General features: G+C 42.5%; 2 protein-coding genes across 2 annotated transcripts in view; one reads left to right on the forward strand and one right to left on the reverse strand.

Annotated features, from left to right (window-relative positions):
• LOC110488159 (ubiquitin-conjugating enzyme E2 E2-like) overlaps positions 1-435 on the reverse strand; it is an 81,592-nt gene extending 81,157 nt beyond the window's left edge. Inside the window, exon 1 of the mRNA XM_036971431.1 lies at positions 391-435. The gene's annotated coding sequence lies outside the window, so the exon portion shown is untranslated. The remainder of the gene's footprint in view (positions 1-390) is intronic.
• LOC110488162 (splicing factor 3A subunit 3) lies at positions 293-11,662 on the forward strand. The gene is made up of 15 exons (XM_021560251.2): positions 293-715; positions 1,107-1,154; positions 1,307-1,359; positions 1,455-1,560; positions 3,791-3,863; positions 3,949-4,040; positions 4,126-4,208; positions 5,752-5,890; positions 5,992-6,128; positions 9,490-9,597; positions 9,694-9,763; positions 9,964-10,128; positions 10,273-10,383; positions 10,588-10,678; positions 11,355-11,662. The coding sequence occupies exons 1-15, from the start codon at positions 620-622 to the stop codon at positions 11,486-11,488; spliced, it is 1,506 nt and encodes a 501-aa protein (XP_021415926.1). The 5' UTR covers positions 293-619; the 3' UTR covers positions 11,489-11,662.
• Positions 11,663-16,281: the final 4,619 nt, after the last annotated feature.

Genomic DNA, 16,281 nt, shown 5'->3' on the forward strand with positions numbered 1-16,281 from the left:
TAGAGGAATAACGGTAAAACCTAACAATATATCATGAATAGGTTACTGTCCTTTTGCTATATTAGGGCATTTTTCCGTCTACTTTTTCTGTATTTGCAAAGTTCAAGAAAAGTACACATTACCATCATCTTCAAATCAGACAAGCTGCAGCACCCCCTGAAAAACCTGAATTAAAAAATTATTCTCACAAAAGTAGTGCGCTGAGCTTTTATTAGTACTGTTTTAGCGGACCGATATAAGGCGAACATATGTTTTAGCACCCCCGCCTGAAAACACACAAAAAAACAAAAAAAATATGCAGCACCCAAACATGCGGCTATGCATACAAGCATACAAGCATATTGAAAATATTCATTTTCACAGTGAAAAGGTTTCAAATACATTACTCACAAAAAAAAACAGGAGAAGAAAACGGACAATCTCTTCCATACTCAGAAATTCACCGAGCGTGGCGGAACCAAAGTTATGGGAACGATGTCTCCTCACGCGGTGTATAAACCATGAAACTACTTCCTCTCTATCGCAACATGCGCCATTGAAAATCAACGTAGGCCAAGTTTTATGGCATTCATTGTTCAAGTCCGTCTTATTTCTGTAATTTGTGGTTAAGGAAATAACAATGGAGACGATTTTAGAACAACAACGTCGCTACCATGAGGAGAAGGAAAGGCTGTTGGATGCCAAAACAAAGGAAATGATGCATAAGAAAACCACGGTATGTGTTGCATCAATGATAATGCTATTTAATGCTAATGAAGTTAATTGATCCAAAGTCAAAGCAAATCAATGTTATAGCATTAAACAAATTCTTATGAGCTAACGTTATTGATGAGGATAGTAGCTTATGTGTTATTATTTTGTTTATTTGTGGTCGACTATTTTGTTTATTTGTGGTCAACTAACAATTGTATCAGTTACAATTTAGCTGGCAACAATTGTATTGTCAGCCAGCTAACGTTAGTTGCATTAGCTATTTGGCTAACTTGCTATCCAACTAGCTAACACTAGTAGTGCTAACTAGTAAATACAACCCAATGGGATGGAGTTTGGTCCCGTTTCTGTCTCTGCCAGCTAACTAATATTTATGCATGTTTCTTCTCAAACAGTTACGCGAACAAATAAACTCAGACCATCGAACAAGAGCAATGTTGGATGTGAGTATTCTGTGATATTGAAACATCAAGTTGCACCTGTATTTTCATATTAACTTGTCTTGTGGCTAACAGTTAGCCTACTTATTTACCTTGCCAAGGACATGAATGATATGACAGTTTTTTTTAAATGACAAGCTTCGTCGTCCTTTCAGAGATACATGGACGTGAGTTCAACTGTCAGGGAAGCATATGAAGACAAAGATGGGTAAGTGTGTGTAATGTTTCAAGCTCTCATGCATGATTAGCCTTGCTATGTGGAGTAAATCAGAGGTGTAATATTGTTGTGTTCTCTTTCTACAGTATGAGGAAGGATGAACTGAATGCCATATCAGGACCAAATGAGTTTGCAGAGTTCTACAACAGACTTAAACAGATCAAGGAGTTCCACAGGAAGCATCCTAATGAGGTAATTTTGTCAGCTGCTTCCTGTCTGTCCTAGCTATAAACTGAAGAAGTCATGCCAGAAGTATATCTTCTCTGTTGAGAAGGTTCTCAAAACTACAATATGTAGTTCTAGACACAGATCTGCCATTGTTTTGGTAAAGAGCTGAGGGGATGGGGCAGGAGAAATGTAACCACTCTCAAATTCATAGAGTTTAGACTGACCATCCATGATATCAAGTATGGTTTGAAATATATTTTGAGGCTATTGGGGCATAACATGTACATTTTGGTAAACCAGTCACAGTAGCAGGTAGATTTAAAAATCTAGCAGCCACTTAGATTATTTACCAACCAAAATATGTTTTTCCTGCTGCAATTACACCAACAAAACAACAAAAATTGATAAGCATACTTTGTAATGTTTCTAAAACAATAATTGTATTACTAGTAAGAAGTAATTTGGTACACACAAACAGAATACAGGCACTTATCCTCTCCCGCCTGGACTACTGCAACTTGCTGTTGGCCCGGGCTCGCCGCTTGTGCCATCAAACCCATGCAACTTATCCAGAATGCTGCAGCCCGCATGGTTTTCAACCTTCCCAACTTCTCTGTCACCCCCCTCCACACACTCCACTGGATTCCGGTCAAAGCTCACATCCACTACAAAACCATGGTGCTAACCTACCGAACAGCAAGAGGAACTGTCCCTCCCGACCTTACGGCTATGCGCAAACCCTACACCTCAACCCAAGCAGTCCTTTCTGCCACCTCAGGTCTCTTGTCCCTCCCAACCCTACGGGAGGGCATCACCCACTAAGCCAAGTCCATGCTCTTCTCTGTCCTGGCACCTCAATGATGGAACCAGCTTCCCCCTGAAGCTAGGACAGCAGAGTCCCTGCCCATCTTCTGAAAACATCTGAAACCCTACCTCTTCAAACAGTATCTTAAATAGTCCCCCTCAACAACTAAAAATTAAATGTGAACCAGCACTTTCACTTGACTTTCCCCCTCCCCCTTTCTAGCTCTGACTCTACGGATAGCTGCTTTATTGAGGAAAAATGTACTTTCTCTGCCTGTGATATGTGGTTGTCCCACCTAGCTATCTTAAGAAGAATGCACTAGCTTTAAGTCGCTCTGGATAAGAGCGTCTGATAAATGACTAAATTGTAAACAATGTACATTGTTTAATTACATGTTTTAAATAAAAATATCACGAGACATGTTCACCCGCCCATTTAAGGGCAGGAGGTTACAGTGGTAATGTGACTCGAGTCATGTTTGCATGTGAGATTGGGTGACTTTTACTTGAGTCATTTTCTATTAAGGTATCTTTACTTTTACTCAAGTATGACAATTGGGTACTTTTTCTACCACTGGTAGTAGAAGCGTTGTCTTCTCTTCCCTAGCAGTAGAAAAACCTAGTTTGTGGACTAAACAATGTAAATAGCCAAGAAACACAAAGACAAAGTCTCACTTCAGTAGATGTTGTTTTCAAGTAAATTAAACCAACTTTTATGCCTGTGCGCAGCGCTTCTAAAAAATAGTTTTTTTCACTCGGCTCGTCACTTGAGCACAGCTCCGAGCCAGGCAGTGTTGCAGCGCGGGGTGGAATAGGCTATACAGGGTTATTTGACTGTGTGTTTTAATTTACCAGCTATGAAATGAAATGGAAGAAATATTTTAAACAGCTACTCCTGCATTTATTTTACTGTGAATGTGATCATACTTGGCTATTTTTAGTCAAGTGCAAGTGATATGCTTGCACTGTGGAGCCAATGTGGCGGGTGAAATGGACACCCGCCAATGCCAAAACCTATCCACATTTGGCGGGTGTTAATTTTAGGCCCTGGAGGTTGTACTCTACAGTGTTTTTTGTTTACAAACAATGGAGTAAAACAAGCTTATATTTTGGCTTCTGGTGGGGTATGACAGTTAAGCTAAGCGCATGAGGCATTTTTAAGTTATTCTTCAAGAACCAATGGGGTTATGTAATTAATTTATATTTCCAATAGATACACCATTGCAGATTCCCCTTTTTTAAATTACTATTATAATTCTATATGTCTATGGATTCTGTATGTAATTCTACAGTTCCACGTGCATGAAAGGAAAAAGGTCCTTGTGTTATTGCATGTTCCACAATAAATGTCTTAAACCAAATCTTGAACAAAAGTTTGGGTCAACCAACCTTCATCCGGGTTTATCATGTCTCCTGCTGTGGCTAAATCTGTATGTTATTGTTGTTTCAGATATGTGTGCCGATGTCCATGGAGTTTGACGAGCTGGTCAAGGCTAGAGAGAACCCAACTGAAGAAACACAGAGTGAGCGTATACACTATGGTGATGGTATCCATGTCGGACTCTCAGTGTAGGTATTAATGTAATGATTTATGTGGTCTTTCCCCAGACATGGTGGAATTCAGTGATGAGGAGGCCTACGGACGCTACCTGGATCTCCATGACTGCTATCGGAAGTTTGTCAACCTAAAAGGGGCCGAGGTAAGGTGCCCACTCTCCATATCCACCATAATCTTCATAGTCTATTGTAAAACTATACTAAAACCTTCTGGCCTCTCTGTTTCAGAAACTGGAGTACATCAGCTACCTGTCCTCATTTGACCAGTTGTTTGATATCTCCAAAGACAGAAAGAACGCTGAATACAAAAAGTAAACATAGCTAACTGTTTTTATCATGCAGATCTTTTCTTTGCGAATGTACTATACTAAACACAACATGCAACAATTTCACTGATTTTACTGAGTTACATTTCATATAAGGAAATCGGTAAATTGAAATAAATTAATTAGGCCTTAATCTATGGATTTCACATGACTGGGAATACAGATATGCCTCTGTTGGTCACAGATATATATTTTTTAAAGTAGGGGTGTGGATCAGAAAACCACTCAGTATCTGGTATGACCACCATTTGCCTCATGCAGTGTGACTCTTCTCCTTCCCATAGAGTTGATCAGGGTGTTGATTGTGGAATGTTGTCCCACTCCTCTTCAATGGCTGTGTGAAGTTGCTGGATATTTGCGGGAACTGGAACACGCTGTTGTACACGTAAATCCAGAGCATCCCAAACATGCTCAATAAGTGACATGTCTGGTGAGTATGCAGGCCATGGAAGAACTGGGACCTTTTCAGCTTACAGGAATTATGTACCGATCCTTGCGACATGGGGCCCGTGCATTATCATGCTGAAACATGAGGTGATGGTGGCAGATGAATGGCACAACAATCGGCCTCTGGATCTTGCCATGGTATCTCTGTGTATTTAAATTGCCATTGATAAAATGGAATTGTGTTTGTTGTCCGTAGCTTATGCCTGCCCATACATACCACCATGGAGCACTCAGTTCACAACGTTGATATCAGCAAAACGCTTGCCCACACGACGCAATACAAGCTGTCTGCCATCTGCCCAGTACAGTTGAAACCAGGATTTATCAATGAAGAACACTTCTCCAGCGTGCCAGTGGCCATCGAAGGTGAGCGTTTGCACACTGAAGTCGGTTACGACGCTGAACTGCAGTCATGTGAAGACCCTGGTGAGGATGACGAGGACACAGATGAGCTTCCCTGACAGTTTGTGCAGAAATTCTTCAGGTGTACAAACTTGGTTTCATCAGCTGTTCAGGTGGTTTGTCTCAGACCATCCCATAGGTGAAGATGCTGGATGTGGAGGTCCTGGGCTGGCACGGTTGGGTTAAATGACAGTGGAGGCGGCTTATGGTCGAGAAATTAACATTTAATTGTCTGGCAACAGTTCTGGTGGCCATTCCTGCAGTCAGCATGCCAATTGCACGCTCCTTCAACTTGACACATCTGTGGTGTTGTGTGACACAACTGCACATTTTTAGTGGCCTTTTATTGTCCCAGCACAAGGCGCACCTGTGTAATAATCATGCTGTTTAATCAGCTTCATGATATGTCACACTTATCAGGTGGATGGATTATCTTGGCAAAGGAAAAATGCTCACTCACTATGTAATCAAATTTATGCACAACGAGTGAAATATGCTTTTTGTGCGTCTGGAACATTTCTGGGATCTGTTATTTCAGCTCATGAAACATGGAACCAACACTTGATGTTGTATTCATATTTTTGTTCAGTATAAATGTTATTCCTATATAATTGTAGTACCTTTTGAATTTGTTTGTTTTTCCATCAGGTTGTGTGACACCTGTGTTATGTTATAACAGGTACTTAGAGATGCTACTGGAGTACCTTCAGGACTATACAGAGAGAGTCAAACCTCTGCTTGACCAGAATGATCTCTACGGCAAGATCCTGGGAGAGTTTGAGAAGAAGTGGGAGATGGGGACCTTCCCTGGCTGGCCAGTGAGTGTCCAAGATGGGGAGGACGTCTACTATAGCGACAGTAGTGTGATGGTCTAGATGGGTGTTTTTAATTTATTATTATTTTTTAAATTCTCTTATAGAAAGAGACGAGCAGTGCTCTGACCCATGCAGGAGCCCACCTGGACCTTTCTGCTTTCTCCTCTTGGGAGGAGTTGGCTTCCCTTGGTCTGGACAGGTTGAAGTCTGCCCTTATGGCCCTGGGCCTGAAATGTGGAGGGTAAGCAATTAACATGCTCTTTTGTGGCTGGGCGGTCGTCTATGGACATGCAATCAATCTGGAATATAATAATAACAGTATTGTAATTGCAATGTTATAACAGTAACTGGAATAATGTCATATCAAATCTATCTGTACACTATGAGTATATGTAGACGGTGTAATGATTAGGGCTGTTGAGACCGTATTACCGCCACCCTGCTGGTCACGAAGGCAGTCTAAGTGCATGTTTAAAAAAATAAAATAAAACATGTTTTATTTGACCTTTTATTTAACTAGGCAAGTCAGTTAAGAACAAATTCTTGTTTTCAATGACGGCCTAGGAACACTGGGTTAACCTCTCTAGGGTATGTGGGACGGTAGCGGTCCACCTCGTCAACAGCCAGTGAAACTGCAGGGCGCCAAATTCAAAACAACAGAAATCCCATAATTAAAATTCCTCAAACATACATGTATTTTACACCATTTACACCATACACCATTACATCATTACACCATACACCATACACCATTTACACCATACACCAAGATACACTTGTTGTAAATCCAGCCACAGTGTTGATTTCAAAAAGGCTTTACGACGAAAGCAAACCAAATGATTGTTAGGTCAGAGCCAAGTCACGGAAAAACCCAGCCATTTTTCCAGCCAAAGAGAGGAGTCACAAAAAGCAGAAATAGAGAAAATGAATCACTAACCTTTGATCTTCATCAGATGACACTCATAACTCATATGTTACACAATACATGTATGTTTTGTTCGGTAAAGTGCATATTTATATCCAAAAATCAGAGTTTACATTGGCGCGTTACGTTCAGTAATGTTTTGCTTTCAAAACATCCAGTGATTTTGCAGAGAGTCACATGAATTTACAAAAATACTCATAATAAACATTGATAAAAGATACAAGTGTTATTCACAGAATTAAAGAGACTTCTCCTTAATGCAACCGCTGTGTCAGATTTCAAAAGAACTTTACGAAAAAAGCACACCATGCTATAATCTGAGAACAGCGTTCAGAGACCAAAACAACCCAAACAGATATCCGCCATGTTGTGTCGTCAACAGAAGTCAGAAGTAGCATTAGAAGTATTCCCTTTGATCTTCATCAGAATGCACTACCAGGAATCCCAGTTCCACAGTAAATGTTTTATTTGTTCGATAATGTCCATTTATGTCCAAATACCTCATTGTTTTTTGCGCGTTCAGTACACAATCCAAACTCACGACATGCAATCACTAGGAGAAGACAAGAAGTTCCGCTACAGTCCGTAGAAACATGTCAAACGAAGTATAGAATCAATCTTTAGGATGTTTTTAACATAAATCTTAAATAATGTTCCAACCGGAGATTACCTTTGTCTTCAGAATTGCAATGGAACAGAGCTCGCGTGAGACTGAACTCGTGGCTCTCTGCAGACCTCTGACTCATTCGCCTCTCATTTGCCCCCATTTCACAGTAGAAGCATCAAACAAGGTTCTAAAGACTGGTGACATCTAGTGGAAGCCTTAGGAAGTGCAATATGACCCCATAGACACTGTATTCGATAGGCCAAGAGTTGAATAACTACAAACCTCAGATTTCCCACTTCCTGGTTGGATTTTTTTCTTGGGTTTTTGCCTGTCATATTAGTTCTGTTATACTCAGACATCATTCAAACAGTTTTAGAAACTTCAGAGTGTTTTCTATCCAAATCTACTAATTATATGCATATTCTAGCTTTTATGGCTGAGTAGCAGGCATTTTCATTTGGGCATGCTTTTCATCCAAAATTCCCAATGCTGCCCCCTACCCTAGAGAAGTTGACTGTCTTGTTGAGGGGCAGAACAACAGATTTTTTACCTTGTCAGCTCGGGGATTTGATCTTGCTACCTTTCGGTGACTAGTCCAACACTCTAATAAATAGTTTAACATTTTAAGCTAAATCGTTCTGATCTGTTACGTCAGCCACATTTGCGTAAAAAAAGTTTGATGTTAGTGGTTGTATTAATTTGATCTCTCACATCCCACAACTGTCCGACTATGTTTGGCATATTTATTTCTCGCACCGAATAGGTCAACTTTAGTACTATAGGGGATAGTAGATTGACATAAGCTAGTGCTTTTGCTGTTTGTTAGGGAAAGGGGGATACCTAGTCGGTTGTACAACTGTAATGTGTCTTCTGCATTTAACCCAATCCCTCTGAATCAGAGAGGTGCGCGGGGCTGCCTTAATCGACATCCACGTCTTTGACGCCCGGGGAACAGTGGGTTAACCTTCTTGCTCAGAGTCAGAACAACAGATTTTTACCTTGTCAGCTCAGGGATTAGATCCAGCAACCTTTCTGTTACTGGCACAACGCTTTAACCACTAGGCTGCCGTCAGGCCTACTCATCTTGTTGACTCAGGAAAAGTAAATGTGGACATTTCTTCTAATATCTTCAACTTGCACCCCTGTCTTCACTTGTAGCCTGTGAGAAAGACCAGAACATGTGAGTGAGAGGTGCTTCGGAGCAGGCAGCACTAGGCATGTAATATTTTAGAGTGCATTATGGCCACGCAAAGGGGATGCTGCCGGGAAATTCGACACATTATCAAGTGCTTCTCAAATTGTGAATGAGACTGACCGTGTGTACAGCCTGTGCAAAAAACAAAGCAGAGCTCATGCCTCTTTTCAAGTGAATTGCTTTTCATTATGCAGCCTTACCATTTATTACAAATCTAAACATATAGCCCAGCGTTTGTAGAACAATTAAAGTTATATTAATAACTTTACATTGAGCATATAGGAGTACCTATTTTTGTTAACCGCTCAACACAGAATAGCCGCATGTGCTCACTCCCTCAAATCGTTCGGCGAAAATATCCTTTCTATTTTATTCAGCTTTGTTAAATTGTATTCTTCATACTATAAAATGCCACGGAATTCTAAGCAAATCTTGTCTGCTAAATGAACTAGTGTAGCCCACAGCCATTTGGCATAGCCAGATCAGGACCTAACATAAGGACAACTCAGAGTATGCTGCTATTTTCTTCTGAAATAGACTGCTTTTGCTTCATACCTGTCTAAAATAAGTAATGGATTTATTGTGAAGGTATAGGACATATTACATAGATTTATTAGACTTATTAAAATGTAGATGTTCCAAAGGTCCGCATCAGTGGCTTGTAGGCTGTGTGTGGAAGCCAGAAGATGCTGAATGTGTTTGTTAATTAATGGTCAATTACCGTGAGACAGACAGTTATTTGATTGACAATCACTGGCGGCTGAAATTTCGTGACCGCCACAGCCCTAGTAATGACGAATTTAATATCGGATTGGGTGTGTCAGATGAAAGGTTGCTAAATGGGTGTATGTGGCTAAATGTGTGTGACCCCACAGAACCCTGGAGGAGAGAGCCCAGAGGCTGTTTAGCACCAAAGGCAAATCTCTGGAATCTCTGGATCCCTCCCTATTCGCCAAAAACCCCAAGTCCAAAGGACCCAAGAAGTATGTGATCGTCAGTTAAACATTTGCATTGTTGTGTTTTTCTGCACCTGGTGGCATGATGTAGCCCTGTTATTGACCAATCTAATCTCTCTGCAGAGACACGGAGCGTAACAAAGAAATCGCCTTCCTGGAGTCTCAGATTTATGAGTATGTGGAAATCCTGGGGGTATGTAAAAGCTGCCAAGGATGATGACTCTTAAATATTTTCACCATCGTATTTAATCAATGTCAGTAGTTGTGAGGACGACTTTTGAAATAGGCCTTTATAAAATGGTTAGTTCCGGCCATTCTATAGGTGTGTGTTACTCCCAATAATCCACACAAACACCTGTTCACAGTTCCATCTGATTGTCTATGGCACTGTAGGAGCAGAGGCAGCTGACCCATGAGAACGTGCAGAGGAAGCAGGCCCGGACAGGAGAGGAGAGAGAGGATGAAGAAGAGGAGCAGCTCAGTGAGAGTGAGAGTGAAGATGAGGACAACGAGATCATCTACAACCCCAAGAACCTGCCTCTCGGCTGGGATGGAAAGGTCAGGACCTCCTTCCATACATCAGACGTGTACTAGCTGTGAAAAAGTTCTGCAATGGCAATCAAATAAAAGAGGTATTATTTATTCAGACTTTATTGTACAGCGGTTGCATGCCACCACGCTAACCTTGTTTATCTGTTCTAGCCCATTCCATACTGGCTGTATAAACTCCATGGGCTGAACATCAACTATAACTGTGAGATCTGTGGAAACTACACATACAGGGGACCCAAGGCCTTCCAGAGGCACTTTGCAGTATGTTCAAATTTCTCATAATTATTAGCTTATGTCATTACAATATCATACTGGGTTATTACATTGTTATATCAATGCCCTCCTTTCATTTTTTTTATGTGCATAATGAGTGAAACTGAAGAGGATTCGATTTTAGAAAGTGTACTAATTCTGTTCCCCGCTAACATTGTTTCTAGCTAATATGTTGTCTTGCCCACCCCCCAGGAGTGGCGTCACGCCCATGGCATGCGCTGCCTGGGAATCCCCAACACTGCTCACTTTGCCAACGTCACCCAGATCGAGGACGCTGTCTCTCGTAAGTAGTTCTGTTAAAGCCCAGATAGAGGCTGAGGCAGATGACAAGTGAAAAGAATGAGTATTGTTATTTGGCTTGAATAGAATCATGTTAGAGAAAAAAAGTGTTACCAGACCAATAAATATTGGTCAGTGTAGTTGTGCATCCAGATTGCCCTCGCAAAAAAGTTTCTGACCGCAAAGGTCTTTACTGGTTAAATAAAGAATGAAGAATGACTGGTCACGGCCTCCCGAGTGGCGCAGTGGTCTGAGGCACTGCAGTGCTTGAGGCATCACTAAAGACCCGGGTTCGTCACGGCCGGCCGTGACCGGGAGGCGGCACACAATTGGCCCAGCGTCGTCTGGGTTAGGGGAGGGTTTGGCCGGATGGGATTTCCTTGTCCAATTGCGCACTTGTAACTTCCTGTGGCCATCCTGGCACCTGCAAGCTGACTTTGGTCGCTGGCTTCCGGGTTAAGCTGGCTTCCGGGTTAAGTGAGCAGTGTTTCAAGAAGCAGTGTTGCTTCACCTATCCCGAGTCTGTACGGGAATTGCAGAGATGGGATAAGACTAACTACCAATTAGATATCATGAAATGGGGGGGGGGGGGGGGGGGGGGTAAAAATAACAAGACTGGTCTTTCAGTCCATGTACTGGATCATGATGGATGATAATACTAATGTGTATTTTTAACCCAGTGTGGTCAAAGCTGAAGTCCCAGAAGTCATCAGAGCGTTGGCAACCGGATACAGAGGAGGAGTACGAGGACTCCAGTGGAAACGTGGTCAACAAGAAGACCTACGAGGATCTGAAGAGACAGGGTCTGCTGTAGAGCGTTGAGACGCGTAACGTGATGCCCACAGAAAAATGTCTTTATTTGACCACCTAATCTGTTGTACCTTAAACTGTAACTTGTAATGTTGTTTTTAGTAATTCCTCCCTTTGACAACCTTTTTGAAATGAAACAGCCATTGATTTTAATAATAAATTTGAGTACCATTTGTCACCATTGTTGTTTGTTGTTAGTTCTAGTAGAAAGCAATTGTAATGTCTTATCAAGTTGCTTAGGGCGAGGGTATTCAACTCTTTAAGAGGTCCAGAGCTTGCTGGTTTTCTGATATTTAATTGCACCCACCTGGTGTCCCAGGTCTAAATCAGTTCCTGATTAGAGGGGAACAATGAAAAAATGCTTTGAAGTTCAGAGTTGAGTTTGAGGGGCTGAACGACTGCCTCTTCCCTTGTGATTAAACATTTTTGGGATAAATGTACCTCTTCTACATCCAATGGTGCTTTGACAGGACCCATGGTTTGTAAGAATCCTTGCCTTGTCACATGGACAGTCTCTTTTTAAGGGAGTGTAGTAGTGGAAGAGAGAGGGGAGTCTACCTATATCTTTACACTTGCTCATTGATTCCTCTGCCTGGTATGGAGAATATAATTTCTCATACATTTATTAAAATATTTAAGGCTTGCTTAGCTGTCTTTTGGCATTAAACAGAAGACTTGTACTATATTTGAGTGAGTTAATTAGTCAATAGTCTTGTAACATGCCTTGCAGTGACATGCAAATTGTCTTACAGGATCAGTTTGACAATGTAAGAGTACAGTTGAGGGAAGAAAGATGCCTGAATATTACTAAAAGAGTTGATCTGATGAATTTGGTCTGTTTAATTGAAATATACACCATCTGACAGTCAAATAGTGATACTGTATAGAAACATGTATTAAGCAGAGATATGGACATAGTATGTCATTGTTTACCAATCTAGTTGGGCACTAATTCACATAACCACATTATCAGTCTCCAGGCTGCACCCATTAAAGGCTGCCTCTCGTTTAAAGAGAACTAGGAGCTAATCCTTTCCTTGGCTGATGGTTTGAGATGGCAGTTCTGGCTCTTGATCTCGGCTGTGTCCTGAGGGCATCCTAAAACAACTACAGTGTGTTCGACAAGTGCTCCTGGACCCTAGGGACAACACTCACGAGATGTGTTTGTGTTTATCTCATTGAGGAATACTGAGCTCACCAAAATAATGCCCATGCCATCACATGACAGAATCTGAAACCTTCATTAATTAACACCTTTGCTAGCATGAGTGCCAGATCTGTTTGTACTGTGACTCAGGCTACACTTTTGCAGTCGAATTCCCCGCACGTTATTATTTAGTGCTTTTGAATGTAACTATTAGGAAAACTGTGGGAGATGGAGACCAACTTCCACAAATGACCCCAAACCAACCAACCCACCACAACCATGAGCAAACTGTATCTCATATACACAACCAGGTCAAAGACTGAGAACAGCCAAACCATTCACACCACCATGGTTCCACCAGGAAGAGACTTCTACAATACAGAACGTAAAAAAGTCTTCCCTACAGCTCAGACTGGGGGATAACACACCAAAACTTAAGATTTCATCACGAACATCTCTACACTTAAGACTGAGAGAATGAAAGTCACCCCTTCTTTGGGGCTCCCGAGTGGTGCAGCAGTCTAAGGCACTGCATCTCAGTGCTAGAGGTGTCACTACAGACACCCTGGTTCAAATCCAGGTTATCACAACCAGCCGTGATTGGGAATCCCTCAATTGGCCCAGCGTCGTCCGGGTTTGGCCGGTGTAGGCCGTCATTGTAAATAAGAATTGGTTCTTAACTGACTTGCCTAGTTACATTAAAAAAATAAAAAATACATCCTTCAAGAATGAGATAGTGAACTATAGTGAGGATGATTCCCAACCCCTCCTGTCTCAGCCTCCAGTATTTACAGTGCTTTGCAACAGTAATCATCCCCCTTGGCATTTTTCCTATTTTGTTGCATTACAACCTGTAATTTAAATGGATTTATATTTGGATTTCATATAATGGACATATAATGGATATACACAAAATATGTTGGTGAAATTAAATGAAAAAAATTACTTGTTTCAAAATATTCCAAAATATTCACCCCTTTGCTATGAAGCCCCTAAATAAGATCTGGTGCAACCAATTACCTTCAGAAGTCACATAATTAGGTAAATAAAATCCACCTGTGTGCAATCTTTAAGTGTCACATGATCGGTCACATGATCTCAGTATATATACACCTGTTCTGAAAAGCCCCAGAATCTGCAAAACCACTAAGCAAGTGGCACCATGAAGACCAAGGCGCACCATGAAAACCAAGGCGCTCTATGAAAACCAAGGCGCTCTATGAAAACCAAGGCGCTCTATGAAAACCAAGGCGCTCTATGAAAACCAAGGCGCTCTATGAAAACCAAGGCGCTCTATGAAAACCAAGGCGCTCTACAAACAGGTCAGATCTCATATCTCCCTCACAAGCTTTAAGCACCAGCTGTCAGAGCAGCTCACAGATCACTGCACCTGTACATAGCCCATCTGTAAATAGCCCATCCAACTACCTCATCCCCAAACTATTTATTTATCTTGCTCCTATGCACCCCAGTATCTCTACTTGCACATTTGTCTTCTGCACATCTACCATTCCAGTGTTTAATTGCTATATTGTAATTACTTTGCCACCATGGCCTATTTATTGCCTTACCTCCCTTATCCAACCTTAATTGCACATACTGTACATAGACTTTTTCTACTGTATTATTGACTTTGTTTGTTCCATGTGTAACTGGAATAAAAAGACAATACTAATTTCTTCAGTAGGTCGTATGATTGAGTGTAGTCTGGCCCAGGAGTGTGAACGGAAAGGCTCTGGCGCAACAAACTGCCCTTGCTGTCTCTGCCTGGCCGGTTCCCCTCTCTCCCCTGGGATTCTCTGCCTCTAACCCTATTACAGGGGCTGAGTCACTGGCTTACTGGTGCTCTTCCATGCTATCCCTAGGAGGGGTACGTTGGTTGAGTCACTGACGTTATCTTCCTGTCCCCCCCCCCCTTGGGTTGTGCCGTGGCGGAGATCTTTGTGGGCTAGGATGGTAAGTTGGTGGTTGAAGATATCCCTCTAGTGGTGTGGGGGCTGTGCTTTGGCAAAGTGGGTGGGGTTATATCCTGCCTGTTTGGCCCTGTCTGGGGGTATCATCGGATGGGGCCAGAGTGTCTCCTGACCCTACCTGTCTCAGCCTCCAGTATTTATGCTGCAGTAGTTTGTGTCAGGGGGCTAGGGTCAGTCATATCTGGAGTACTTCTCCTGTCTTATCCGGTGTCCTGTGTGAATTTAAGTATGCTCTCATTCTCTTTCTCTCTCGGAGGACCTGAGCCCTAGGACCATGCCTCAGGACTACCTGGCGTGACTCCTTGCTGTCCCCAGTCCATCTGGCTGTGCTGCTGCTCCAGTTTCAAATGTTCTGCCTGCGGCTATGGAACCCTGACCCGTTCACCGGACGTGCTACCTGTCCCAGACCTGCTGTTTTCAACTCTCTAGAGACAGCAGGAGCGGTAGAGATCCTCTTAATGATAGGTTATGAAAAGCCAACTGACATTTACTCCTGAGGTGCTGACTTGTCGCACCGTTGACAACTACTGTGATTATTATTATTTGACCATGCTGGTCATTTAAGAACATTTGAATATCTTGGCTATGTTCTGTTATCACCACCCGGCACAGCCAGAAGAGGACTGGCCACCCCTCATAGCCTGGTTCCTCTTTAGGTTTTGGCCTTTCTAGGGAGTTTTTCCTAGCCACTGTGCTTCTACACCTGCATTGCTTGCTGTTTGGGCTTTTAGGGTGGGTTTCTGTAAAGCACTTTGAGATATCAGCTGATGTAAGAAGGGCTATATAAATTGATTTTGATTTGATAACTGTGTGAAATTGCTTTATCTTGGCCAGGTCGCAGTTGCAAATGACAACTTGTTCTCAACTAGCTGACCTCGCTAAATAAAAAGTTGTGAAGTATAGGGATATCCTTGTCTCATCGCGCACTAGCGACTCCTGTGGCGAGCCGGGCGCCGTGCACGCTGGCCAGGTGTACAGTGTTTCCTCTGACACATTGGTGCACTTGGCTTCCGGGTTGGATGTGTGTTATGTCAAACCGTGCGGCTTGGTTGGGTTGTGTTTCGGAGGACGCATGGCTCTCGACCTTCACCTCGAGTCCATGCGGGAGTTGCAGCGACGAGACAAGACTGTAACTACCAATTGGGGAGAAAAAAGGGGTTAAAAAAAGAGACTTACAGATTAGGGTTATAAAAAAAAAATCTGAAACTTTGAACATCCTGTGGAGCACCATTCAATCCATTATTTTTTACCCTGTTTTTCGTGGTAACCCAGCTTCTTAACACAGTGCGCATCCAACCCGGAAGCCAGACGCACTAAAGTGTCGGCAGAAACACCGTGCACCTGGCAACCTTGGTTAGCGCGCACTGCGCCCGGCCCGCCACGAGTCGCTGGTGCGCGATGAGACAAGGATATCCCTACCGGCCAAACCCTCCCTAACCTGGACGACGCTAGGCCAATTGTGCGTCACCCCACAGACCTCCCGGTTACGACAGAGCCTGGGCGCGAACCCAATGTCTCTGGTGATACAGCTGGCGCTACAGTACAGCGCCCATAACCGGGAGGCCCTTCATTCAATCCATTATTAAAAAATGTAAAGAATATGGCATAGCAAACCTGCCAAAGTGCCACCCACCAAAACTCAGAACAGGCAAGGAGGGAATTAGAGGCAACAAAGAG

This window comes from Oncorhynchus mykiss, chromosome 32 (genome assembly GCF_013265735.2).
Source record: "Oncorhynchus mykiss isolate Arlee chromosome 32, USDA_OmykA_1.1, whole genome shotgun sequence".
NCBI lineage: Eukaryota > Metazoa > Chordata > Actinopteri > Salmoniformes > Salmonidae > Oncorhynchus > Oncorhynchus mykiss.

Excerpts from the sequence above, each read along its gene's own strand:
- LOC110488162 (XM_021560251.2), top strand. The coding sequence starts at position 620 with ATGGAGACGATTTTAGAACAACAACGTCGCTACCATGAGGAGAAGGAA. Across the intron at positions 1,155-1,306 it reads GAACAAGAGCAATGTTGGAT|AGATACATGGACGTGAGTTC; the intron begins GTGAGTATTCTG and ends TCGTCCTTTCAG. Across the intron at positions 6,129-9,489 it reads CTGGGCCTGAAATGTGGAGG|AACCCTGGAGGAGAGAGCCC; the intron begins GTAAGCAATTAA and ends GTGACCCCACAG.